Source organism: Passer domesticus, chromosome 1 (genome assembly GCF_036417665.1).
Source record: "Passer domesticus isolate bPasDom1 chromosome 1, bPasDom1.hap1, whole genome shotgun sequence".
Taxonomy (NCBI): Eukaryota; Metazoa; Chordata; class Aves; order Passeriformes; family Passeridae; genus Passer; species Passer domesticus.
Genome location: NC_087474.1, coordinates 113,987,637 through 114,014,011, shown reverse-complemented (window position 1 = coordinate 114,014,011; position 26,375 = coordinate 113,987,637). Strand labels below are relative to the sequence as shown.

The following is a 26,375-nucleotide window of genomic DNA, read 5'->3' as shown; positions in this document are numbered from 1 at the left end:
CTTTTCTCAGTTTTTTCTTTCTTTGAAGCATCTCTTATTATGGGCTTAGCAGTTCTATGAATGATTCATTTCACAGACTCAAAAAAGTAGGTCTATATACACTGTCATGCTAGAGCTCCTTGCTGTGAACTGTGAAAATTGACATTATTGTTTGTGTCTTTCCCACCTGCCTGGAGGTGCTCTGTAGGTTTTTAAAAGTGTTGAGTAGCCAGAAGATAGTTTGCATGTAAACAGTAAATTTCTTACTATCTTCAACAAAATACAACTGTTCAGTGGGTTTAAAGGCTTGTCTTGCTCCTTGTAGTAAAAAATTCTGTTTAGGTCTCTAGAAATACCATGATGACCCCAAAAGAAGGACAGGCTAACAAGGAATTAGTATTGGGTACTTGTTTTGTTGTGGGTGTCTGATAGAGATGTTAAGGTAATTGTAGGCCTTGTGTGTAGAGAGAAAATTTGACAAGTGTAATGATAATTTTTAGATTTGAGAACAGAAGATTGGCAAGGATTGATACAAGTTTTCCTAAGGGTGACATTTTCTATTAATAGAAACATGCAGATTAAATTAGCAAGAAGGTAAAATGGCAAAGGATAGCACTGGAGCTGGAATGAGAGATGTCCCCAGCTGCAGACAAATGGAGCAATCTGTCTCAATTTCCTCTGGTTTCAGACATCTGGAAGTCTCCAGACAAATGATGCCGTTCTAGTGTGTGCACTGAGCGGTGATGTGCACATCAGGTGTTAGTTCCAGCAGGATGGGCAGCTCTATGGGATGGATAAAGGATTCAGTTTTATAAAATCTTCTAGCTGTGATACCACACAGTATCAATTCTGCATCCTCTCTCTGATACCATGTAGGATCAGCTTAGTATTTCTGCAAAATATTTTTGTAAGAGCAAGGCATTTTTAGTGGTGTTCTGAAGTTGCAAAGCCAAAACCTTAAGTTACTGCTTATAGATTCAAGTAAATGTTTGTCCATCCAGGTGTCATGTGATTGCAGTTAATGTGTTTGTATTTCAAACTCATCTTCTTGGTTAAGAATATTTTGAGTTTAAGAAAATGGAGGAAACTCTTATTTGGGCTATGTAGTCTTGATAAGTTTACAGCTATTCTGCTGTAACTGTGCCCAAGTTAGTCTTTGAGCTTCTTAGGACTCTCACATTTAAAGAACAGCAATATTTGACTTCTTGGCATCTAAAGTTAATAGAATATTGGGATTGAAGATGGCGCTGAAGGTCATGTCATCTTAAAAGGATTTCATACTTGTCTTGATTTGCATTAATTCCTAAAGTAATGCATCTGTATGACATAAAAATAATGTTGCAAATGAAGTTCTTACCATTAGTATCTTCTGTGAGAAGTTTTAATAGTTTACTTGTTATATCCAGGGATCTTAATGTGTTCTGCAGTCAAAAACTCATTCTCTACATTTCATGCATAGGAGGGGGAGGCAGAATACCTGTACTTGTCAGGAAGAAGAATGCAGCAGACTCATTTCTCTGCTGCAAATGGTCAAGGACAATAGTTTACAACATTATGCACTAGACTTCATTACTAGGGAAAATATTCATAAATGCTTTTCATAGTGAAGACCAAGAATTATACAGTATTAACCATGTTTTCCTCAGTACCTCAGTATTTTTGAAGAAAAAAGCCTTTTTGTATTTGGTTGAGAAATAGTGATTACAGAAAAGCCAGAACTGGCATAAACAGGCACCAGCATTGGTGTTTCATTTCATACTCATATGTAAGAATTTCTAAAAACTTAGGAAATTAATTGAAAGCAGGCTATCACATCTGCTAACTTAAACTTTTGAAGACAAATCTACATCAGAGATTATTTTAAACTATAAACAGAACATAATTCATGAAAAACAGAGCACTGAATGTTTTGTTACTGAGCTGTTAATGTTGGAGCCATCATTACACCTCTGTTCTACCTCGTAGAACCACTCTGTAGTGGTAGCTACTGTCCACACTATTTCATGTACCAGTGCTGCCCTTTTTGTAATGATGTCTTTTGTAGTCCTATTGCCATTGCCCCTTAATAAACACAGCAGAAGCAGCCTTTATTCTTGTTTGAACTGGGAGGAAGTTAGACTGAGAAGGAGCTAGCAGAGCATTGCAGAGTTGCCTTACTTTCTCAAGCTGTTACAAATACTTGCAGGATCAATAGTCCCAGCATGGAGGGGAGGAGGGTGTTCTACAATGCTTACACACCCCCTTACAGCACCAGGCTGCCCTGCTGTGGGGAAGGGTCTGCCTGCCTTGCTGCTGGCTGGAGGTGATCTGTTGTGGGGCAGACTTGCAGTATCAGGGATGGGTGCTGTAATCAGGTGCTTTTACTCCAGAACATGTGTACTTGCAGAACATGTTTCCCTGTGGGAAGGGTACCTTTCCTTTTGACTTCTTTGGTCATCACAGGGGATGTGTATCAATGCTTGGGCATCTCATTTAGCAGTAAATAAGTCTTAATGTCCTAAAGTAATGCCAATTAAAAGGGAAAGCAGTTTTTCTGACATTGCAGTAAAATACTGTATATTGCAAACATAAGACTTCTGTTTCTTAACCTACTGAGGTGTTCTTGTCATCTGCCTGCTGAAAGAGTCCCACTTTAGTTCTCAGTGATCAAAATACCTTGCAGATTGTAGTATTTTAGTAGTGTTAAAAGAGTGGGGGGTTGGTTAAAAAGTGTTAATAGGTGTGTTTAGGGACATCATTTTCAGACCACATGAAAATGCTGACACTAAAGCATATTTTGTGTACTGTAAATATCTAATAGGATTAGTCCCAGCTGCAGCTGTAGCACTTTCCCTTCAATGCTACAGTATGAGAGAGTTGTGACTAGTCTTGTGCATTGCTTCCATTTGTCTGGTTTAAAGGAAGCAAAACTCAGCAATAAGGTGCAGATAAATATATGAAATCATAGTTTTTCTTTATAACATTATTAGAGCTGCATATGACTTTAAGGGCTCAATATGGCTGTAAAATGACTTCACTAAAAATCTGGATGAGCTTAGGCTTTGCAGAAATTGGAAAGCTGCATCTGAAAGATGCATTTCTGAATTCCAAAATACTTCAATTTAGAAACTACTCCTCCTGTGAATATCATCAGTCTCTATATTATACAGATCACTTAAAAAGATGAACAGGTGGACAGTAATGAAAATAATTAGTCCTTTACACTTGAGAATCAATTATTACATTTTTACAGATTTTTAGACTTGTGCTAACATTCATTGCTTAAAGGCATAAATACTGTGATGTTAAGAAGTGTTGTGTTCTTTATTGGATTTCATTTTGTGGAAATACCTGGCTATAACATTAACAGGATACTTTAACCTAAAAATTAGTGTTGAATTTTCTGCATTAGGCTTGTGGCAGTCTGGATGCTGTAATGGCAGGATTATCAAACAGATCGCATTTATATCCTGAGTGATGGTTTAAAGTAGGCTGTAAAAAGCTCTTGTGGAGCAAACAGGTAGCCAAAAGGCAGAAAAAGACAAAAATTTGAGAGAGGCAAGGTTTGAGGTTGGAGAGTAGTAATCATTGCCTGATTTTTTGTTGCCTTTCCTGATGACAGTCTCAAAAAAGCATGTCACAATTCCACAAATTACACTTTCTGGCACCCCTAAATATGATGACACTGCTGTTTACTGCCCTTTGTGTTCAGACCATAATATATATAAATTCAAGCAGGATCTTCATTTGTTCAGTTACTGAGTTCTTTTCTGCTGAGAAGAAAAGCAGACAGGATTAAAATGGTGTCTGTGTTGCAATGATTGCCATGCTGGGTGCTAAACTGGTACTTAAATAGTTTCAGGGCTGGCAGCAAGTAGATCCATTTCTAAAATTATTCTCTTCATGTGCTCCTTGGGGTAAGAGAGTAAAATCAGTATGAATAAAATGAGGTACAGATCAAGTATTATAACACTGAAGTTTAACATTTTTTGTGGTAGTATATATGGCATTTGTATAGTGCCAAATTCCATTGCTTGGTCTTCAGTCAAACGTTATTTTATGGGAAGGTACAAATCTCAATGAGAATCACTCCATCAGTATTGTTTCTTCAAAGACTTTTTTATTAAAAGTTGCTTTGAAGTAAGACTTGTAGATCAGCCTTCTTAGTGGCTGAAGTTACTTCTGCATTCAATATTTTTAGTCCCATCAAAGCAACTTGAGTTCTAATATCTACCAGTCCCATCTTGCTAGATTTAAGTGGCTTTTTTGTTTTGTTTTTTTCCATGCAGGTACTGCTCATTATTCACCACGAGTGTGGATCTGAAGAAGAGTTAATTACCTCTATTTTTTTGAGTATGTTTATACTTCAGATACACACAACGTAGTCTCCTTCCCTATTAGATTCTTAGAAGGTAGTTATAAATTTTTTTCTAGTATCCTTCTTGTGGCTTTAACAATTATGATCAGTAACAAAATAAACTATTCCTTACATTTTGGGCAACTGCATGCCAATCAGTTCACTTAGAACCTCCTGGAGGTCTTTCGCATGCCAGACTTTTAAAAACTGAGTGTGTATTTGTGGAGGTAACTATGTTAAAAAGAAATCTAATAAAACTTAGGGCATTCTCATTCACTGGACTTCAAAAAATAAGTGTTTACGTGGTTTGGAAATCAGTTATGTGAGCTGAATTTGTTACTGCTGTTCTAAAATTGAGTTTGTGCTGCAGTTCTGGGGAAAAAAATCTAGTTGGGAAATTGTAAGATGCTTTCACATTGTTTTTAGATATAGTCAGGTTACTGTATAAACAGTTGTATAAATAACATCGTATTTTATCTGTTATACTCATTTGAAAAGGCTAGCTGAAGTTTACTTCTCTAGTAAAGCAACTGCTAAATTCTGTGAAATCTGCATCAATTCAGTGTCCAGAACAATAATTTGCCACTTCTGTTTGTAAAAGTACATCATGTATGTGATTTAGATAAGTGTTTGTTTTATTTAGGGCTGGAAAAAGGAGAGAATCTTGGCTGAATATCCTGATGGAAAGATAATAATGGTTCTTCCTGATGACCCAAAGTATGCACTTAAAAAGGTACGGTGAGAAGGACTGGACTTGACTGCTTTGTTTGATGTTTTCATATAAATAATGAGAATGTTCATAGAACAGTTTGTGTCATTTACATGTGGAAGTTGAAATTGGACTCAGAACAGAACTGCTGTTCCCTTTTCCACAGACAGATCTGATGCCTCACTCTTAAGCACTGCTGGTTTTTCATAGAGAGGCTGGGCAGGGGTGGGAAGACCATCAACCAGCTGACTTCTTAAAGTTTGGTGTTAGTTTGTTTTAAGTATCCTTGCAGAATATCTGACAGATATTTATGCAATATAAATTTCCCGTTATATTTAAATGAAGTGAAATTTATTTCACAGCACAAATGTGGCACCATTCTTTAGGTGACTTTCTGATAAAAACAGAATTAGGTGTAAAGCGACCTCTGAGTCACCTAGTCCATTGCCATGTCCAAAGCAGGATTTGCTCTGATTATGATGCATCTGACAACTTTCTAAAAATTCTACCACTAGAGGTTTGTCTGACCTCTTCAGACTGTTTTACAGTGCTTTGCTAACAGTAGAAAATTTCCCCTGAAATTTCCCGTCTTAACACAATCTCCATGCTGCAATTTAAGCTCATTATTACTAATCATACTTCCATAGTGATAGAAAACATCCTTCTTTTCCTCCTTGCAGCAGATTTTTTTGTGCCTGAACAAACTGATTTTTTTTTTTTTTACCTTAAGGAGATTGACTGGATGTGCTGGGGTTTTTTTTAGTTTATACTCCTAAATAATGTTTTTTAGAGCTCCATTCATTGTCATGCTCTCTTCTAGCTAATCTCCATTTGTGCCATGACTCATGTCTTCCTTGAAGCTCTAAAACTGGGCCCAGCACACTAATGGGGACTTAGAGCAGTCGGGTACTCCAGTGTCCTGCTGGCTAACCTGTGTTCATACATCTGAAAGTGTCATTTCACTGTAGCCTGGCACTGACTCTGCTTAGCTGGGGATTTGCTGTGGCTAATAGGGACTTTTTACAGTATCCCTGTCACAGGGTCACAGAATGGTTGAGGTTGGAAGGGACCTCTGGAGGCTGAATTGATGCCCAAGACAGCTCTTGCTGCTGGTGTGGCTAGAGAAGGTTTCTTTAGTCTGAATTACTGAATTAGAATGAAACTACAGATTTTCACAATTTATGCAGATAAATTTATTTGTTTAGTTGTGTTTTTCTTGTGTGATTATCCTAATTTTAGTTTAAGTTTTATCTTAATTTGTTGTACATTCATTTTTTAATATAATGGCTGAAGAAAAGGAAGCAAATTAAGTCATTTAGGACAGAGTTCTCTGTCTAGTTCTGTGTAGCTGAAGTTGACAGAATCTTACAGCTGTCACAACCATGGGTGCCTGATTTCAAGAATAGTTTTACTTGGTGTTTCAGATAATAGGATGTGTCATTAAATAATAAGTACCTGAAGGTGAGAAAATAGAGAGTAATTAATACCTGTTAAAATTATTTTTAAAGCATTTTTAAATTTCTTTACTGTGCGGGTGCCTGTTTATTGGAACAGATTGCCCAGAGAGGGTGTGGAGTCTCCCTCACTGGAGGTACTCAAGCACTGTCTGGATGCAATCCTGTGCCACGTGCTCTGGGAAGGCCCTGCTTGAGCAGGGAGGTTGGGGCAGATGTGGTACCTTCCAGCCTGACCTGTTCTGTGATTCTGTGATACTCACAGCAGCAGTAATTCTCCTTGTGCATTACTACTGTAACTACACCTTGCATTCCAGAAGCTTCTGCCATTCAATGCACCATAGGTGAGGGCACCTTCTTTGTCTTACAGGAGATGAGGGATGAGAGAGGCTGTTCCAGTGTCCAGATGTAGGTTCAGGAATGCCTCAGTAAATACAGCTCATGCATAAACTTTCATTTACGTTCATGCTGGAGATTATCTCTTTCTTGTAAACTTGCTAATACTAAACAAAATTTTAATTTTTAGTTTCAGTTGCTCTTTGAAAACCCAGTGAAAGAGTAGAAAGCTGAAGCAAAGAGACAGCAGTTACTCCTTTAAAACAAATGCCTATATTTTCTATCTGCCTTGGCACTGTACCTGCTGTCATTTGTCCAAAACCCTTAATGGATTAGTTCTTTCAAGACTTCAGAAATAACAAAAAAATCTCAAACTGCTTTAACTTTCTTTGCAGGTCAAATTGACTTCTAAAATATCAGAGCTCACTGTTTGATTATCTGCATTCTCTCTATTAGCCTTTGTCTAATGAAGCTTGGACTTTTAATGGAAGTTGACTGAGGGGTCTCTACTCTTCCTGTTTCCAAATGAGCATTGTTTAAGGAACATTTCTGCAGATGATGTGTTGCAAGTTACTTGGGTTGATCCTTAACTTTTGGAATAGCTTTCAGTATGCTAGATACCCTAACACATTTCTGCAAGTCTGTGATTTTAATGTAAATTTATAAAAATGTGCATTTAGATGTGTTTCTTATACAGTATTTAAAATTATTTTGACAGGTTGAAGAAATCAGAGAAATGGTAGACAATGACTTGGGATTTCAGCAAACTCCTCTCATGTGCTATTCTAGAACTAAAACTCTTCTTTTCATTTCTAATGACAAAAAAGTCATTGGCTGCTTAATTGCAGAACATATCCAGTGGGTAAGTGATTGAATTGGAGAAAGATAATCTATGTCAGTGCTTAATAACTGTTTTACACAGCAAATTACTACTCTGTGTGTGCCCGTTCCACAGATGAAGAGCCTGGGTGCTTGGGCCATTCTGAAATGTAGTTACTCAGTTTTGTGTGGTTGATACAGAGCAGAGACACATGGATGGTGTCACACTTGGCTCAAACCTCATAATTTAAAAACTTGCTAGAGCTGAGGGGTGGAATTTTTTCTTCCTCTGCTGTTACACAGCTCTGGCTGTGCCTCTTGCTTGTTGACAATCAGGTTCAACTCCCTACCCAGCAGAAATCCAACATGGATGAAAGAGGGGATGCTCTGTATGATTGAGTTGAATCACCACAGGGTCAAACAGCTCCACAGGAAATAAAAACAGAGGACAGAACTGCACTGGAAGGCAGGACAAGAAGTCATTGTAGTACTAATCACTGATGTCACGTAATCTGTCTCTTCATTCCAAATTGTATTGTTTTCTATTGTCCCTTGGGAGCATCAGACAACAAGCAAAACAATCTTAGCCAAAGCCAGAGAAATTGATGCAAATGCTTTAATACAGGTAGTAATAAGGATTGGATTATTTGTTGCTGTTAAGTGAGAAAAACTTCAGAGGGTTTTTGCTTTATTTAATCTTTTATAATTTGCTTGATTTTTGAAACTGTTGTGAGAAATTAAATGAGTTGCAGAAATACGGTGGTTTTGGTAAGGCATTTTAGCAGCCATGTATGTTTAACTGAAATAAATCAAACATTAATTATTTTCTTTAGTCATTAGTGATGCTTTTATAATGACGCGTGTTTTTTACATCATCTGCAGGGCTACAGAGTTATAGAAGAGAAAGTTCCAGAAATCAGTTCAGAAAATGAGAAAGTGATATTTGAGAGACAGAAAGCCTGGTGCTGTTCCACTTCTCCAGAGCCCGCGATCTGCGGGATCAGTCGGATCTGGGTGTTCAGCATGATGCGCCGGAAGAAGATCGCTTCTCGGATGATAGAGTGTCTCAGGTAGGAGGGAAACATTGCTCAGCTACACATGGTTTACACAGAATTCCATGCAAGACATTGATTGCTTTGTGCGTCTCAAGCTTGTATTTGCAGCTGCTGGTGATTCTGGGGATAAGGATTTGAGCACAGTTGGCAGTTCCAGTATTAGATGGAGTTCAGTAACCAATGTCAGTACTCTACAGTTTGTCTTTCGCAGAAATCTTTGAGTGCAATTGTAATGAGTCACCCTGGCAGACTCCCAGGGGGAAGTTTCTCCACAGTAATTATGAGTAAAGGACATAGGACTGTCTTTGGTCACAAAGTGTGACATTACCCATGGACTGGGACCCAGCCGTTGGATGATTGTCCATTACTTAGAGCTAGCAAGAGGGAAGCAACAGAGACCCAGTGCAACAAAGTATTGGATCTAGTCTGGTGGTTCCAGCTGTTGTTTTAGTTCTTTTATATATACTCAGGTTCACTGAACCTTGTGGATATTTTCCATTTCCATGGAGCTTTAGTAGCTAGTGGTGAGTGTATTCCAGCTGAATGTTTGAGTCCATAAAAAGGACTCAAACATCTGTGTTGTTGTCTAGATAAATGTTAAAAATGTTGAATCTCCAAACCTGAGGTTTCTTTCCAAGAAGTTAAAATGTCAGTTCTAAGTAATGGCAAGAACTGCTCAAATCTTAACTATGGCTGGGCTGTCAGGTTTGTGCTTGCCTCATCTTGTTGGAGTTTCTAGAACAGATACTGCTGCCTCTGCCAGTCCTCACCCTCTTGGGTATTTGGAGAACTCAGCAAAGCTGTTTTGCCCTGCACAATTCATCCTGCCCAGCTGGTGGAGCAAATCATGCTCAGATTATGTTTTGGCTGACCTATTGATGGTAAAGCTGTATTCACATAAATATATTAACTTGATGATATGCTTATGTTTTTGGCAGATTTTTAATAGTGTGGTCTGTAGCTTCCTAGAAACTATTTCTAAAGGAAAGATTTCTCTCCCAAAATGATGCTGAAGTGACTTCTCAGCTACAGCCCTAAAGGAACTTCAAAATCAATTTTGATGACTTGTTGCAGATAGTGAGGCCTCAGTTTTTCTCTTAACTGTGCACAGCACCTCCCCTTTTACTGTGCTCCGGTGCATGCTTGGCCTTCCAGTAGCTCATTGCTGTATTCACTGAAAAGTTTTGTGTTACTCTGGTGCTCTGTTGGCTTGTAGAAGGGTCTGATGAGCTCTAGAGTTGGTGTACATGAGGGACCCTAGGAAGTTACAGAAGGCAAAGGAAAGGAGACTTGCTTTGGGATGGCAGGAAGCAGTTATATCTGCTCAGCTGCCTAAACCTAAACATTTTGCATAGCAAAAGGTACTTGGAATGAGGTAATATTGGTAACCAGCTAAATCCTGACTTCAGAATGTTGAAGGCATCATAACAGAATGAAGTTCATTTTGAGAATGTCTGCCCCATTTCACTCAGGCTTTCACAGTACCTTGGAGTCACAGAAATCCAGTCAGTCTTAACCTTGCAAAATCATCTTTCTGAACACAAGAAAGAGAAGATAATAAAGCTGGTAGTAATTAAAAATTATTTGTCTCATTATCTTTTCCTCAGTATTTAATGGTGACATCTATATGAGTGAAGCTCCTGCTTGCTCTTCAAGTACATTTCTGGTTATTTTATGGAAACTAAAGAACTTAAGTCTAAAGGCAGTTTCTTTTGTTTCGAAGGATAAAATAACACCTCCCCTTTAAGACCAATTGAGGTCTTAAACCCTGAATTCAGTTTTCTAAAATTGCTCACACTGCCAGCCAGAGAACTAGAATGCTATCACTTGATTCCCACTCTCCCTTCAAATAAGACTAAAACAGACAGGAAATACTCTTCATGAATAAGTTAATTGATTCTTTCTTTTTGTATAGTTAATTACCGAATGTGTATTTAGGAATTATGCCTAGAGGTTGGTCCCTTGAAGCCCCTCCATAAGCACCCCAACTTGAGTCATAGCTTGTTTTCGTTCCTAGTGGTTGTAGTCACAGCCCTAGTGGTCTCTTTTCTATTAAAAAATCTTTGGAATGAATTCAAACGTTTTAATTTAAACTCTGAATTTGAACTCTTGATGCAATTGTACTGTACAAATATTCTTTCTAAAAGAGCAGACCCTTATAAAACCCCCTCCCAGATCAAGTTGTCCTCCTTGCTCTTGGGAAGGAGGAGATAAATCCTATGAAAAGGATCCTATGAATCTCCTCCTAACAGAACTTCTTCCTTTTGAATGTCTGTGCCACTTAATTAATGGTTTGTTGCCTAATAGCATAAATATTTTTCATGATTCTCTGAGGGTAATTATATTTTTTTCCCCTCTTTTAAACAGGAGCAACTTCATATATGGCTCATACTTAAGCAAGGAAGAAATTGCTTTCTCTGACCCCACTCCTGATGGAAAGCTCTTTGCAACACAGTACTGTGGCACTGGCCAGTTCCTGGTATACAACTTCCTCAATGGACAGCACCAGACTTAACTGCTCTGCAGGAATTCCATTTTTATTGGAGACTTCTGCCAAACTGCATGGAGTGGGTGCAGACCTTCAGCAGAAGCCAGGGCCATTTTTATTACAGTGAACTCAGGACTGGTAACAACCAAACGGTTGTACTATTTTATTAAAATTGTAAACAATGCAGTAATAGGCTAACTTTGTTTTTTTAAAAGAAAGATATTTTATTAACTTTTACAGAAGTTTGATTGTATTTTATCTAGTTATTCATGTTTACATGCAGCAGAAAATTGTTCATAGTGGACTGTAAACTAATGCAAAGACTCTAGTCTGGCTGACGAGTACATGCTGAAGTTCTCACTGAGGTAATATACCAGTGCTTCCCAGTACTGGAGCGCTGGGCTCCTGGCCCAGCTCCCACTACCAGCACTTGTCTGACAGAGTTCCAGGCTGTGCCCAGTGCAATTGGGGCAGGAAGTGTTGCAGTGCAGCCCTCCCAGGCTGCACGGTGCCTTCCGGGGTGCCCCTGTACCCTGCTCCGTGTCAGGGCGCCTGCGCCCTGGCAGCAGCATTGGAATCTTGTTGTGGCCCCTGTCCCCTTCTCCCCCAGATTAGTTTTGGAGTAAAAGGTGGAATGAAAAGCCCAAGGACTGGTGTACTCGTCATTCTTCAAGTGTTGTACTGAGTATATACCTTTGTTAGTGGACTTCACTTTGATACTTGTCGCTCCTTCATAAATCTCTCCTCTTTCAAAGGGTTTGTATGTTGAAAAACTGCTGTGGCCTTTCTTGATCTGTACATAATGTAGATAGATTAAAAATAAAATACTTGATAGCTTTTCTAAAGTTACTCTGTACAATACTGAGTGTGAATGAATCTTTAGTCTATTTCTTACTTTTCTCGGTGGGAAAATCATAACATAACGTAATATAGAAGATCAAGGCCCCCAGGAGCTCTGGATCAAGACCATCTTCATGCAAGGTTTGTGGTAAGGTGAGCAGGGATACCTTCAGTCTTGAGTAACAGTTTAAAACCCTAATGGAAGATGGGAAAGATTTAGTTACGGTTAAACTTAGTGTTTGTTTCAATTTTGGAGCCTGTGTGCAGTCAGGAGGGATTTGTTCATGGTGTGCTGTCCTTAGCCTTGGTCTAGAGCTGTAGCAAAGACCTCGCAGCACATCCCAAACAATACTCAAGAGTACTTGAAGCCGGAGTAGCAGAACAGTGCTGAATTCTGGGCTGCAGAGGCTGTTTGTTTCCAAGCTGCCACATGTCATTTTCCAGGGGATTGTGAGCAGCCTGTAAAGAGCTTTGTCAGGAAGGTGGTGCAGGTGCACAGGAACTCTGGAAGCAATCCTCTATGGAGGGCTCAGGAAGGAAGAGCAGGACCCATTGAGAGAGAGACAGTCTGAAATGGTAACTTAATATATTCAAATTTAATGAAAGCACATTATAAACATACCATAGCCACAACTTCAGACAGTTTCAGTTCATAAACAATAACATGAGGTAGACTGACTAGTGAAGCTAGATTCACCAAGTTTTTGGTTAAGAAAACTTTACACTAGGAAAGCAACGTTTTTAACCCTCTTCCAAAAGTCACAAAAAGCAATTACATAAGTTAAGCAAAAAGCATCTGCATATGATTCTTTAAATCTTAGTTTACATTCAGTTTTAACCTGTGAATAGACAAGAACATCTACAGGTAAAATATAACGCTGGCCAATTTTCATACATTCATAAGAATGGCCTTAATGGCAAGGCTTAAAACCAAAATGGAATAGCAATCATGTGCCTGTCAGCCAAGGGTCTCTTTGCCAGGAATTCACAGGCAGCCAATTTAAAGTGTCCCATGGGACAGGCCCGTGGTGTTGGGGCTGGTGTAGTGCACTCTGGCCAGAGCATTACCAAAACTCCTTGCTTCCATAGGGGACAGCACTAAGGAAATGGGTTACTAATAGCTGGTAAAGGCAGGCAAATACACTGATTTTCTAAATGGACTCTCAGCCCTCAGGGTGATTTTGCTCTGCTCCACCAGTGGGCTAGCTCCTCCTGCTAGTCTCAGCACCTGGAATTTTAAGAACTTAGTGCAAACATCAAATACATGAACAAAAAGGAAACCATTTTTGAACATGTAATACCTGACACTTTTCTACACTGTGCTAAGACTGGGGGCTGGCCTTAAGCCCTCTGGCAAAACCAGAGCTACTGGAATACATTCAGGCATGTAGCAAACACTTCAAATCATTTTTTATATCCCTATGTCTTCCCAGTGTTAAAATAGGTAAGGCAGGTTGGATCTGAAGGAAAATAAAAAAGAAATTTACTGAAAGGGGTTGTTCATGTGAAATTTGCTAAATTTACAGCATCAGAAATAATGCTACATCAACACAGACATATGCAAACCATTTTCCTTTGGCTCTCTGTCAAATATATTATGTTTATTCATCTGTAAACATCTCTTCACAAGATAAAAAAAGTTGCTTAATTAACACTATGCCTTAAAAAAAAAATGCAGCTTTGGCAGGTCCATCTGCAATGACTGCAGGTCAGGTATAAAGATGCATTAATTTCATTGCTTTTTGGGGGAGTAAATTCATATTCCTGAATAGCCTTTAAGAACACTCTGCATTTTTCTTATTGATAAAGCGGGGATCAAGATGTGCAGAAAGATGATTGTTGGGGGGGTGTGTGTGTAAACCTCAGGGAGACAACACCTGCTAAGAGTGAGGGGAACAGAGCACTGCTGCTTACACCTCTGGCAGCCAAATGCTACGGCATCGAGTTGATCCTGGAACACCTTCACAAGGATCAGTATTGCAGCTGGAAATACAACAGTGTGTGACTGCTGCAGAGCCAGTATTTACAGAGGTACACGGATGGTGGTTTCAGGTGATGTGATCACACATCTCTGCTTCTGGAGAGTCCCTCCTGAGCAGTCCCAGCTCCCTGGGACTTCTCCTCTGCTCCCCCCCTGGGAGCTACTGTAGAATACTTTCTGTTTCTCTTGGGTCCAGCTCAGGCACTGTTACACTCCTGCACATTTCTTGGTGTGTTGCTTCATACAGGGGTATGACCTGATCTCAGCTCTGCAGCCAACTGGAGTCGAGTGTAAAGGAAAAGGAGAGTGAGTTGCAGGCAGTCCACCACAAAGGCACCGGACAAACAGGAGGATGCATTTCCATACGCAAAGGGGCACGGACCGCAAGTTTCCAAAGCTCTGAGGAGAGTGAGAAACTGAGGGTGATTTGCTGGGAAGTTACTCTGGCCTCTGACTGAAGAGAGCAGCTCTGAGAAGCCTTTTGCTTTGGGCCCTGGAGCTGAGGAGCCTGCTGGGGCGAAATACCATTGCTAAGGGTGCACAGTGCCTGCCACGCGTTTGCCCATTTGTTCAGGTTTAAGTAGTAAACTTTGAACACCTGTGGAAATTTTGCCAAAGACAGTTTCAATACGTACACAATTACAAATTTTAAACTAACACTGCACAGAGAACAAGACTATTCCTCGTAATACAAATATCTACTTTATATTGTAGTTTCAAACCCCTGAGTATTCCTGTACCACAGCACAGAGCTGAAGAGACATGGTGGGCTCTCCTCCACCTATCTTCGATAAATTCCACATGCTAGGGTGCATTTCATGTAACACATTCAAGCTTACAGCTGCAAGAGGAAAGCAGCTTCTTCCCCTAACTCAGCTGAATATAAAAAGGATTCTTCTTTGATGAAACAACATCCTCTTCCCAGATCCTACAGCTTGGTTGGCTGTAGGATTGGTGTCGGTGGTTGTGAACGATATGAGAATAACTGGAATCCAGGATCCTTTAAATCATAACCAGTGTGGTAATTTTACCCCAAGGAATAAAGCTACTTCAGAACGCGGGGAATCCTTTAGAGCAGTCAAGATAAATATTGGTTGCACTTTGCTCCACAGTGATTGTACTTTTTAAAAAAAAGTTCTTTTTTTTTCCTTTGTTAGCGGTTAGCGAAGCTTATATGTGGCGTCCCGTGAGGAAATAGAGAGGTTCATCATCACTACTGTTTGCAGTTTGAAACTCATCCCGAAGCCGGAACTGCCACTCATCCTCCAGCTCCAACCGCACTATTGTCTGCCGTAGCGAGCTTCTGTCTTGACATATGACACACAGGGTGGCACCTTCAATTGAAAAGCATGTTAGATTCTCAAGGTACAATAACAACTCATTTCCTTCACTGATTTTCCTAAGATATTTTAAAGAAATCTCTGCTGCTAGAGAGGAAAAAAGTAGTACTACAAGGGTCTATCACCAACCAGTGATATCACCACCAGCCAGTCCAGGCTCAGATCAATCCTTTGAGCTTCAGGACAGAAACGAATGTGTCCACTCCCAAGAAGGCACAGACACGGAGAAGCGAGCATGGTGTGGGGTGTGCTTTGGATCACAGGATGTCACTGCCTGACAGCCAGGCAGTGTCAATATCATCAACTGCAGCAGAGAGAACATTAATTGGATCTTTAAATTAATACTGATAATTAAGCTCAAATTAAAGCATACTGTTTTGTTTATTTCATAGGACTTTTTGGTTTGTAGAAGGTCAGTGATGAAATTCTATGAAACCAAACCAGTCTCACAACTGACATAAGAAAATCCACTGACTTTCTTAAGTATAAGAGCTGCCCTTGGTAAAGCACTCAAGGAGTCTGTAATTTCTTCTGTGGCTTAACAAATTTAGAAACTTCATTCCACCTGGTGTTACACATGATCATTTAATAAGCAGGAGAACTGGACACCTTCAGGAACATCCCCAGGGTGTCTTTGTGCCTTCTTCCTCTGTCCCTGCCTGGGTCAAGAGGGCACAGGAGCAAACTTCAAAATGTGGTTCTTGGAGCTGGCTGAGCCATTCCTATGGTCCCCCTGCACATGCACCATCCTCAGTCGGCAAGACAGGGAAATGGCTCAGCTGTGCCACCACAACTGCACTGGAGCTCTGCAACACACTTCAGCATTACTGAATTCCTCTGGCAATTTGCTAATTGCCAGCATTAAGACAAAAATTAAGATTTTTATAAGGTTTATCAAGTCCTGGTGAGGCAGACCAAATCATCCTTCAGCTAAGAGCTGTCCTTATTTACAGAACTGAAGATTTACTACCATTATAGACTGATTGCCAGAGCAGAATTTCCCATCCTCATCAGTAACATCTATGCTCCCAACTCTCAAGTTGCTGACTGCACAATTCACTGCCTGATTTCCAAAATCCTTGGCGATGTCACTTTAAAATAGCTTAATGAATGTCATTTATCAACGCTTACCTAAGGTTCAATTATCTGCCAACAGGAACAGAAGTTTCATACACCCCTCTAAAACCACCCCATCTATTTCTTTTGAAAACAGTGCCAAAACAAACTGAAAATAATGGAACTGCTTAATCCAGCTGTTTATTCCTCTGCCTTTGCCTTTTCATCCACACTATTATTAGTTGGTGAGAGGCACCCAGGATGCCCAGCAGAGAAGTGAGATTACCTTTGAGAAACCTGAACCGCTTGAGGAGGTCTGCACCGACAAAGGAGTCGCAGAGATAGAGCAGCAGTCCACTGAAGAACACCCCTTCACAGTTGACATTGACTGAGTGTGGGCGAGAGCTAATGTAGCATATGGCCACCTGAAACACAAGGGGGAAAGAAATGCTTTCTGTCCCAGAAATGTCTAAGGATGACATACATGTAATGGAACAGGGCTTAGCGGTAACAGGCAAGTCAGCTGGTGCTCTGATAAAAATCCAATCCAACAAGATTGCAGTACTGAGCAAACTTTCCCAAAGAAGTAACACACAGAACAAACCTCTAGATTCAAATTTGGTCACCAAGTCTGCAACACATTATTTCAGGGCTCTGTGTAATTCAGTTTGATTTTTTTTTCCTCTACAAATTTCCTGCTTATAATGACCTGTATAGATTATACAGGTTATTCTAATAAGGATACATTTGTCAAAGTAAGCAATTCCATAAGTAGGGGAAATCCTGATGCTTGTGGTTCCAAGTACTCCTGTGTCTCCGTGCTGTGATAGCTGTTATATAACAAAGGGTGTCTCCTCTATTGTACCACTGATCTCCATAAAATTTGTCTGAACAACACCTTTGTTAGACATTGACCGGCTCCAGACCCAGATCAAGCTGACCATTGGGTTCAAGAATTCTAAACTCCCCACCTACAGACATGTAGAATATATTTGCAAAAATCTAATTTCCTTGAAACCGGAGTTCATAAAAAGAGAAGCATCAAAGGATGAACACCAGGATTTGTCAAGAATGGCATCACTTTTTGCTTTGTACGAAATATTATTTCAGACAGACACACCCAATTCCTTTGCAAATTATGGAATTGTTTAGGTTACGCTCATCAAGATCCCACTGTTATCATGGATCCATGAGATCCAAGATCACTGACTCCAACTGTTAACCCAGCACTTCCAAGTTCACCACTAAACCATGTTGCCAAATGCCACATCTACACATCTTTTAAACACCTCCTGGAATGGTGAACCCACCACTACTCTGGGCAGCTTGTTCCAGTGCTTGACAAACCTTTCCATGGAGGAATTTTTCCCAATATCCAATCTAAACCTCCCCTGGCACAACTTGAGGTTGTTTCCCCTTGTCTCATCATTTATTACCTGGTAGAAGAGGCTGACTCCCACCTGGCTACAGCCTCCTTTCAGGTGATTGTAGGGAGTAATAAGGTCTCTCCTGAGCCTCCTTTTCTCCAGGCTAAACACCCCCAGCCCACTCAGCTCCTTCTTATCAGGTTTGTACTCCAGACCCTTCCCCATCTTCACTGCCCTTCTCTGGACATGCTCCAGCACCTCAATGTTCTTCCTGAATTAAAGGGCCCAAACCTGAATACAGGATTTGAGGTGTAGCCTCCCCAGTGCCGAGTACAAGGGAATGATCCCCTCCCTGGTCCTGCTGGCCACAGCATCCTGATTCAAGCCAGGATGCCATTGGCCTTCTTGGCCACCTGGGCACACCCTGGCTCATGTTCAGATGCTGTCAACCAGCCCCCCGCCCAGGTCTTTTCCTTTGTGCAGCTTCCCAGCCACTCTCCCCCAAGCCTGTGGCACTGCATGGAGTTGTGGGACCCAAGTGCAGGACCTGACACAGTCCAGCAGTCACATTAATCCATCACAGACCTCTGGTCTCTACCCACACCAGCCAGCTGGAGGCTTCACCACCAGCTGCTCCCGTGGATTGGTGCTTTACTTCCAGCAGCAGCAGAATCTGTTTGAGACCAAAGTCTTCAAACGTTACCCTTGATGCTGAGGAAGGGAATTTCAACACAACAAAGATATTGAAGTAAAGCTTTGCATTTCCTTGTCCCCATCATCCCTGCAAATCTCTTGTACCTCGAGCCCGATGTTCAGGTAGCAGTCGATGGCCAATACCGGGTTCTTGAAGTTGTGAATGGCCTTGGGGAAGAGTTTGTAGGTTGCGTGTTGAAGGAATTTCTCCAGGAGGAACTGAGACGGGGCTGCCAACAATGTGTGCTCGCTGTCAGGGGCACAGACATACTGAAGAGGCATTATTGGTGCCACGCTCTCTGAGACCTGCAGTGAAACCAAGGGGAAGCCTTTTTAACCCTCCTACTCTGTGTATTTGCTCTGCTGGAGTTCCACTAACTGGGGAAAGGACTGACATGACAGAGCAGAACGAGAAAGAAGAAGAACAAAAGGATCAAAACTCCCCATTCAATTTTCACACAGCACCAAAGCACAGAAATAAATTAATTCCTTGTTCTGTGCTTGCTACATACTTCTGTGGATATCCGCTTGCCTAAAGAAGGGACATAAAATGTGGAGTTCAAACTGTCACAGTGGCCTTCATTCTGCCTTACTTGTGGGCATTATATGAAATTACATACTCCTTGTGTGGAGTCACCCATAAAAAGTGTTTTCTATGGTGTTTTCTCATAGGCCAGTCCATCACTACAGATTCCACTGCAACCACAAGGAAAGGAAAATCAGAAACGTTCTTCAAAAATACTTAAACCCAGAGTTTAGTCAGTTAAATTGTGAGGTATGGGAGGTGGTTATTTAAAAGGAGGATGGTGTGGGATGTGTTCAAAATCACCAAGAACACAAACTGTAAGATTCCTAGATTAAGAACAATCCTTTGAAATACACCTCCATTTAATGCTGGAATAGGTGTAACATACTCTGTGTAAAATATTTTATATATTTTTACAAATACTTGGATTTCCCAGGGGGATTTCAGAAGGTTGCAGTTTTCAGAGCCTTTCTTCAGCCCACTTTTTGTTAGGAAGTGCAAGGACTGAAAGTTATCACAAATCAGCAAACACCAGAAACTTGTGGCTGTGCTGAATTTTTAAAACTGACTCTGGTACAACTTGCTTGCTTTGGAACAGAGTCTGCAAAATCTTCCTCTATCCAAGATACCACTGAAAAGCTAGACCAAACTCTTCCCAATCTCAGTCCTTCTTGTAATGATTAGGAGGATTTTTTTAGTAATTTATAAATAGCAAAATGATTCTTGTTTTCTATTTTTGATGTGGCAGCCCTACCATGGATTAAGCCACGAATGTCTGATGTCAAATAAGGACAAAATAAATCTAAAGAACTAGAGAATTCATTATTTCTAGGGAAAACAACTCCTGATTTTACCCCTTGAGTACATGAGACTTACCATGATTTTTGGCTTAACAACGAAGTCCTTTTGTCCTCCAACCTGAATATGTTTCTTCATGACACTGAAGTTGTTGAAGCGGCAGATGAGGAGGCCGCTGCTGTTGGTCCGCAGATTGAAATCCACATCTTCACAGAAATACCTGGGCATTAAACACAAGATCACTAAACCAGCTGTGTGGCTGCTGTGCACGAGCATTCACACACTCCCTACTGAAATGCACCACTATGGGCTCAGCAGAGCTTTTTGGAGATCATCTGATATGGTGCCACTACCAATTTTCTGCAGAGTTCCGAAGACTCATTCCTTCAATGTGCTCCTGTTCAAAGAAAGCAGCTGCTGCTCACCCTAAACCCAAACTAGTCTTCACTTTTCAGTGTGTGTTTCTTTCCCACACCAAATCTGGCTTGTGCTGTTATGCTCATCACATACTGGCATCAGTAATTTTCTCCCCACCCTTTACTTCTTTTTAAATTCTTTTTATGTTTGGGGTTTTTTGTATTACATATTTTGGACTTGGCAGAAGCTCTGCAGTGACCAACCTCCACCTCTGAACAAACCAGTTCCATATGACATATTTCTCCATAAACTGGAATTAAAGCAAAAATATGGCTTTAACAAATACTTGGCTATGAGAGGAAAAGCTGCTGGGAAGTAACCTTAGTCCTCCACTATTTATGATGTTGTTCATTTCTATGGGCTGACTCCCACTTCATGATTCAACGTGACACAGAATGTGAAATCAAGAGCTCCAAAAGTCACACCAGCTTGCACTGACAGGCTACAGTTCCTCGCTGAAACACACAGGATCCTTGAAAACAGCAGCAGGAGCCCAAGGTGAGAAACCCCAGGGCCATTTATGGACAGCAGAGACAGGGTTTATTTGGAGCTCACTTGTCTGGGAAGAAGAAGAATTAGGTATTTCTTCAGTCTGTGATGACAGCTAGCAATAAAGGCCCATCATATGGGTGCTTTATTGCAAATGCTTTAGGATGAAGTTAGGTGGGGGGTGGGGAGAGGAAGGAAATAGAAATTTTTTCTTGCAAACTCAAGTGACAGCAGGGAGGACAACTATCTCTGAAGGAAATACAAGGAATTCCTCCTTCTAGGCACTCTGGAAACTCCCCATTCTTCCTGTAACTGATGCCATTTTGGCTCCTTTCTTGTACTTTCGGTGTCCCAATTATTTTTTCTCCTCAAGTTTTTTATTTCCTCACTTTTTCAGTCCTCTGAAGCCCTTCCTTGCCCTTGATCTGTCTCCCCCAGGGTTTTTTTGGCTTATAGCAGTTTTATTTTGATGCCTTACTTATTCAGATGAAACATCCATCACGCTGTGTTTTGTTTTTGTGATTGTGCACTCATTACCTGAGGTAGAATCTTTCTGTTTATCTGAACAGCATTCAGAAACATTGTGACAAATTTCTTATCAAGCCAATATGCTATTTTTCCACAGATACATATGTACTGCCTACCTGTTTAGGTCATATTGCACATTCTGGGTCAGGTCTATGTTGAGCAGTATAAAATCACGCACGTGGCACCTGGAGAACGGAGCCTTGGATTTCCTGGTGTTCAGCTTGCTGTTCCACTTCTGAACACCCAGTATTGCATAATGAACAATTTTGGGGGTGGCTTCAATGTGTTGGAGGACACTTTTCAAAGACACATTCTTGCTGAAAGTCGCAGGCTCCAGGGACTGGCTGCAAAACATGATCATACATAGCATATTTTATTATTTTTATATTACATACACTGCATATATATACAGCTGTGTGTATAAAAAGGATCAAAAAAATTCCATTGACAACTGAGAATATTTACTCCAGTTGCTCTAAAAATATATACATAAATGAAGACTTTTTAGCAACAGGCAACTAATTTTTGCCCTCATCAGGGCAACCATTCAGAAAATGAGCCTTTCAGCAGGATAAATTCTTACACAGCAATTTATGAAGGGAAAAGAAGTCACCTTACACATAATTTTTGGAATGCTATTTTCTCTGTACTAGGCAGTGTAAGCAGTGAGAAGGTCAAGAGCCTAATGCCTTCTAGGTTTCCCAAATAAACTGTTTGCTCTGAGAAACAGAAATTGAATCAAAACAAAGTAACGCATTGAAAAATCCCTTAATAAACAGTTGCTAGAAACAAGAGTGGCTCTAGGCAAAGAGCAAACACAAGCAGAGAGGTCTGTTGGAGGTACTGACACAGATGTAAGGGCACAGTCATGTGGAAGTGTTCAACAGCAGGTGTTGCACTGAATGTTGGTGGTCAACAAGACAAACATAAGCCTTCTGATTTTGGCATCCCTGCCAGATGTTGGAGGTGAGCCTCGGTCCCAGATGTGCTGCTGGCAGCGCTGGATCAGCGCAAGGAGCCAGCGTGGGTGGGTACCAACCTGGACTGCTCGTGGGGGCTGTGCATGTTCCACAGGACGCAGGAGTCGTCCATGACCACGATGAAGGGCCACACGCACTGGCGCTTCACTCCCAGCTCCTCCAAGCGGTTTCGTTCCAGTTCCAGGTTGTGGTAGGAAAGTTCCTTAATAAGAAACCTGGCAGCACCTGAGGAAATACCATAAAGAAGATGTACAGACATCTTTATTAGACTTTATCACTCTTTCCAGAGAAAGGTAACAGAAACATCTGCTCATTACCCTTTTTGAACTTAGTGCTCATAACACATTAGTTTGAAGATAAATCTGTATATCCCTTTTTCAGTGTGATTAAATCTAAAAGGCAGATTCCAAGAAGACTGGATGCTTTAAGACACTCTGCAGAACACAGTCTTGTGGGCATTAATGAAGTAACTTGTACCAAGAATGGGCTAAGATTGTAAAACTGAAGCTACTTAAAACTTCTTGCAGAATAAAATCAGCATCCATGAAAACAAATTCCGAAGTTCAACCCCCCTTTGTTCAGCTGCAGTTAATATTTACCTTCTGCTAACTAAAACGTTGCAATTTGAATATGTGTAAAACATCTAGAATTTACACAGCAGGGTTGAGTAAAATGAGTGAATTATGGCCCACAAAACATCAGACTTTAGGCTGAGAAGGCACTGATCCATGCAAACATATATTCCATGCCCCTGACAGCAGTTCTTCCACATTTTTGCACAGACATCGCTGCTGCTCTCACAGCAGTTATGTGAGGAGCTGCTGCATGGTTTCCTGCAACAGCATGATCCACATTGTCCAAGGTAGATTTTGGAACCTTCACAGCAATGCATTGATGGTGTCTCTTACCAACTCCAGCATTGTTGAACATGCCTGGCAGGACAAGCATGATGTGGTTGGGCCAGTATTTCCGGTAAAGTGGCATTTCATACTCCTTGACTACCAGGAGGTGCAGGTGGCTGATGCCTTCCATGGCATGGTAGAGGTTCAAGAGTCCATGTTCATGACGTCCACTCGATGGGGTGAAGATGGGACTCTTGACTGCATTCAAATTCTGCTGGAACACAGGGTATTTTGGCAACATTAGGTTAAAAAAAGCAGATTATTCCTGGTAAGGACTTCTATTTGTTTATTTTTTATACCGGATTTTAACATTACTGATTATTGAAACACAAATGAACTGGACGCTAGAAACAGAAAAAATGAATATTTGCCCTCAAAAAATACATTCTAAGGACAGGCAAGATTTATACAAAGGACTTTAAAACAAAAAGACAACAGAAAAAACCTGCCCCCATTAATTTGCATATGTATGCCAAGCTGACTGCAAGCAGCAGATGGGCGAGAGCAGCACACGCACCTTGTCAGAAACGAGTGGGAGTCGCATGCTTTCGAGATGTTTTCCCTGTTTGCTGAAGACAAAATGGCTCTCTTTGGACTTGGGGATTATAAAATGCAGCTGAACCTCTTCTCCCAGCATCGAGGATGAAAACGTGAATGCATGCAGAGTGGAGTCAGACACCTGAAAACAAACAAGCAGCAAAAAGAGGTTTCCAAGCAGGTAACACATAAGGAGTATGTAAGGAGGAGGAGTTCTTACAGTCACAGTACTGGAAGCCATCAGAGAAGAACATCCAAACCACTCTTTTTCAGTAATCATTTCCCTCACAATAAGGTACATTATTGAGGCCTTGCTATTAAAGGAATCAGTTTTCTGTACCAGTAATGGTCTTTGGCCAAACTGGACTCTTCTGAAGTCCATTTCAGCTAGCAATTATTTCTCAGTATTTACAAAGAGGAGTCAAATGTACAGATACACACACACACACTCACACACACAAACATGCATACATACTAGGAAAAAAACTGTCCAAATCAATTTACCTAGAAGGTTCAAAGAGGAGTGCAGTATGTGGGGGTGCCTCCACAGCAGCATGCACTGTCATTCAGACACCTCAGCAGGAGCACTGCTGTACTGGTGTCAGTGTAGTATTTTTACTGTGGCAATTCTCTCCTAAGTAGTTGTGTGACCAAAGCAGACCACACCATTAACAAGGCTATGAAGAATGTGGGTGAACTTAAGTTTCACAGCACTTCAGTAAACCATGTAAGTGCATACAAATGCCTACACAGCTGATAGATTTCATCCTACAAAAGCATCTGTCTTACTATAAAGTCAAATCACTCTTACCAATGAGTTTTCTATAATATTTTGCTAAAAATTTAAATACTTAGCCTAAGGTGGAAAATGCAAGGGACTTTATTTAGGTTTTGTTAAAGCATTTAAGAATCCCTCTCTCTTCACAATGTTTGCTATCCAGTGACCCCCCTCTGAAAGCGTAATTTCTCTGAGCTTAATTATCTTAATTCTATATACACAACTCACACTGGCACATAGAAGTAGATGTTTATATTTATTAGTACTAGTTATGTTTAACCACATGCACAAAGATAAGAGGAGGGAACAACAGATGTCCTTGGGGAGGATTTGCTTCTGTCAACGGACTTAATGAAGCATGAGGCTTAGATCAGACCTGCTGGTGCTGCTCTGAGGGAACTGGCATTGTGCACTGCCAGGTCGGGGTGTCTACACTGCCATACCTTAATAGCAAGCTGCTGGAAAACATTAGCGAGCAAGGAATGAATGAATGGAGATAAGAAACTTCCAGGTAAATTGCTGCTGGTGGTTAAGAAATAATGTGTGAACTATTAACCAGGAATAATCTTACTTGCCAGTCCTCTGTGAGCAGAACTGTTTGCTTTAGAAATGAAAGGTTTTTTTTAACTAAACAGATTAAAATGTTCATTTCTGTCCAGCGACTCATAAGCTACTGCTGAGAAGGATGCTCAGTTACATACAAAGCAAGGAAGAAGGAGGCCTTGCCATCTCCCATCACAGGTGTGGATGGCTGGCATTTAGGTTAGACAAGCACTTCTCTTCATTTTTAGTTTTCTCCCTTGAGACACTGCAAACCCTCTGGGCAGGCTGAATAATGCTTTGGCTTCAGAAAACTCATCACAATATTCACCCTTTGCCAGAGGCAGCTGCAGAGGAAAACTGCTCATTCAGAACGTGGCAGACACAGCTGATGCTCCTGGGTCTGTAGCTCAATATCTCCCCTGAGAATGGAAGAATTAAACAATTCCATCTGAGGGAAGGTGAAAGCATGAGTCCTGAGATGACAGCAGTATGCCTGCAGGAACCATAATAAAAAAACAAGGATGCAGTTTACCCTTAGACCTTGACACCAACCTGTGCAGCAGGATTAATGTCCATGTACTGATGGCACTGCTCACAGTGATGGAAGGTGTTGTAAGCTGCATATTTAGTCAGCATCATGGACACAGTCTCCCTTTTCTTAGGTTCCTCTGATTTTGTTTCTTTGTTTGTTTCTGTGCAGAAAGAAAAGGAGTAACAGAAATTTTAGGAGCGTTAAAAACAAGAGATTTTGATTCTGGTAAAAACTGTAAAGAATACATAAATTTTTTTTCCACTTAATTTTGGGAGATTAAAGGTTCTTGTGAACTTCTGTTCAAATGAACCAATAAACACTGAGTCTCTGTAGGAAAATATTCCTTAAAAAGTCTACATTTTACCCACCTTGTTTCACTCTTGAGAGTTGTTCTGTGTATACAGGACTTATATTTCTGTACTTAGGGTCATGTACACTCAGGTCGAAAGATATTTTGCTGAAGATCTCAATGTCTGGCCAGTGGTCATTGCTAGACTGAGTAACTTCACTGTTTTCTGTATGATCTGCAACAACACACTCCAGGTAAGCAGAATCAGATACTCACCAAACAATGCTTTTGTGATGGTTGCTGCTTTACAGTTGCACTGGAACTCACACAGGCAATATCTCTGAACAACATAAATACTACCAGTGAAATTACAATCCACATAAAGCCACCTCAAAGAAATGGCAATTCCTTAGAAAATGCATGCAGGAGAAGAAGCCTCCTAGGTACCTTCCTGCACTGTCCCTCATCATGCTGCTGAGGTATAATTCACTCTGGTTCAAGTATAAAATGCTCAGATGAATGGTCCTATTTGTGCAGAAGGCATGGGTGTAGTAGTTTCGAGCCTTTTTGTGATGGAATGAAGAGCACTGGGCAAATGAGAAG

General features: G+C 40.7%; 2 protein-coding genes and 1 pseudogene across 21 annotated transcripts in view; 1 reads left to right on the top strand and 2 right to left on the bottom strand.

Annotated features, from left to right (window-relative positions):
- ESCO1 (establishment of sister chromatid cohesion N-acetyltransferase 1) overlaps positions 1 to 12,035 on the top strand; it is a 33,087-nt gene extending 21,052 nt beyond the window's left edge. For 2 of the 3 annotated variants that reach the window (XM_064434986.1, XM_064434980.1), the window contains 4 exons: positions 4,959 to 5,048; positions 7,533 to 7,676; positions 8,516 to 8,703; positions 11,056 to 12,035. In XM_064434986.1, coding sequence (XP_064291056.1) covers positions 4,959 to 5,048; positions 7,533 to 7,676; positions 8,516 to 8,703; positions 11,056 to 11,203 — 570 coding nt within the window. In that variant the 3' untranslated portion in view covers positions 11,204 to 12,035. Of the gene's footprint in view, positions 1 to 4,247; positions 4,371 to 4,958; positions 5,049 to 7,532; positions 7,677 to 8,515; positions 8,704 to 11,055 lie in introns of those variants that run through there. The other variant, XR_010369413.1, reaches the window with a different exon arrangement.
- Positions 12,036 to 12,585: 550 nt separating this feature from the next.
- GREB1L (GREB1 like retinoic acid receptor coactivator) overlaps positions 12,586 to 26,375 on the bottom strand; it is a 133,172-nt gene continuing 119,382 nt past the window's right edge. For all 18 annotated transcript variants that reach the window (XM_064434868.1, XM_064434854.1, XM_064434950.1 and 15 more), the window contains 10 exons: positions 25,852 to 26,007; positions 25,504 to 25,643; positions 23,611 to 23,772; positions 23,100 to 23,304; positions 22,251 to 22,416; positions 21,328 to 21,555; positions 19,856 to 19,997; positions 18,559 to 18,759; positions 16,680 to 16,818; positions 12,586 to 15,331 (listed from right to left, as the gene is read on the bottom strand). In XM_064434868.1, the coding sequence (XP_064290938.1) occupies positions 15,168 to 15,331; positions 16,680 to 16,818; positions 18,559 to 18,759; positions 19,856 to 19,997; positions 21,328 to 21,555; positions 22,251 to 22,416; positions 23,100 to 23,304; positions 23,611 to 23,772; positions 25,504 to 25,643; positions 25,852 to 26,007 (1,703 nt within the window). In that variant the 3' untranslated portion in view covers positions 12,586 to 15,167. The remainder of the gene's footprint in view (positions 15,332 to 16,679; positions 16,819 to 18,558; positions 18,760 to 19,855; positions 19,998 to 21,327; positions 21,556 to 22,250; positions 22,417 to 23,099; positions 23,305 to 23,610; positions 23,773 to 25,503; positions 25,644 to 25,851; positions 26,008 to 26,375) is intronic.
- LOC135286638 (uncharacterized) lies at positions 16,825 to 18,281 on the bottom strand (annotated as a pseudogene).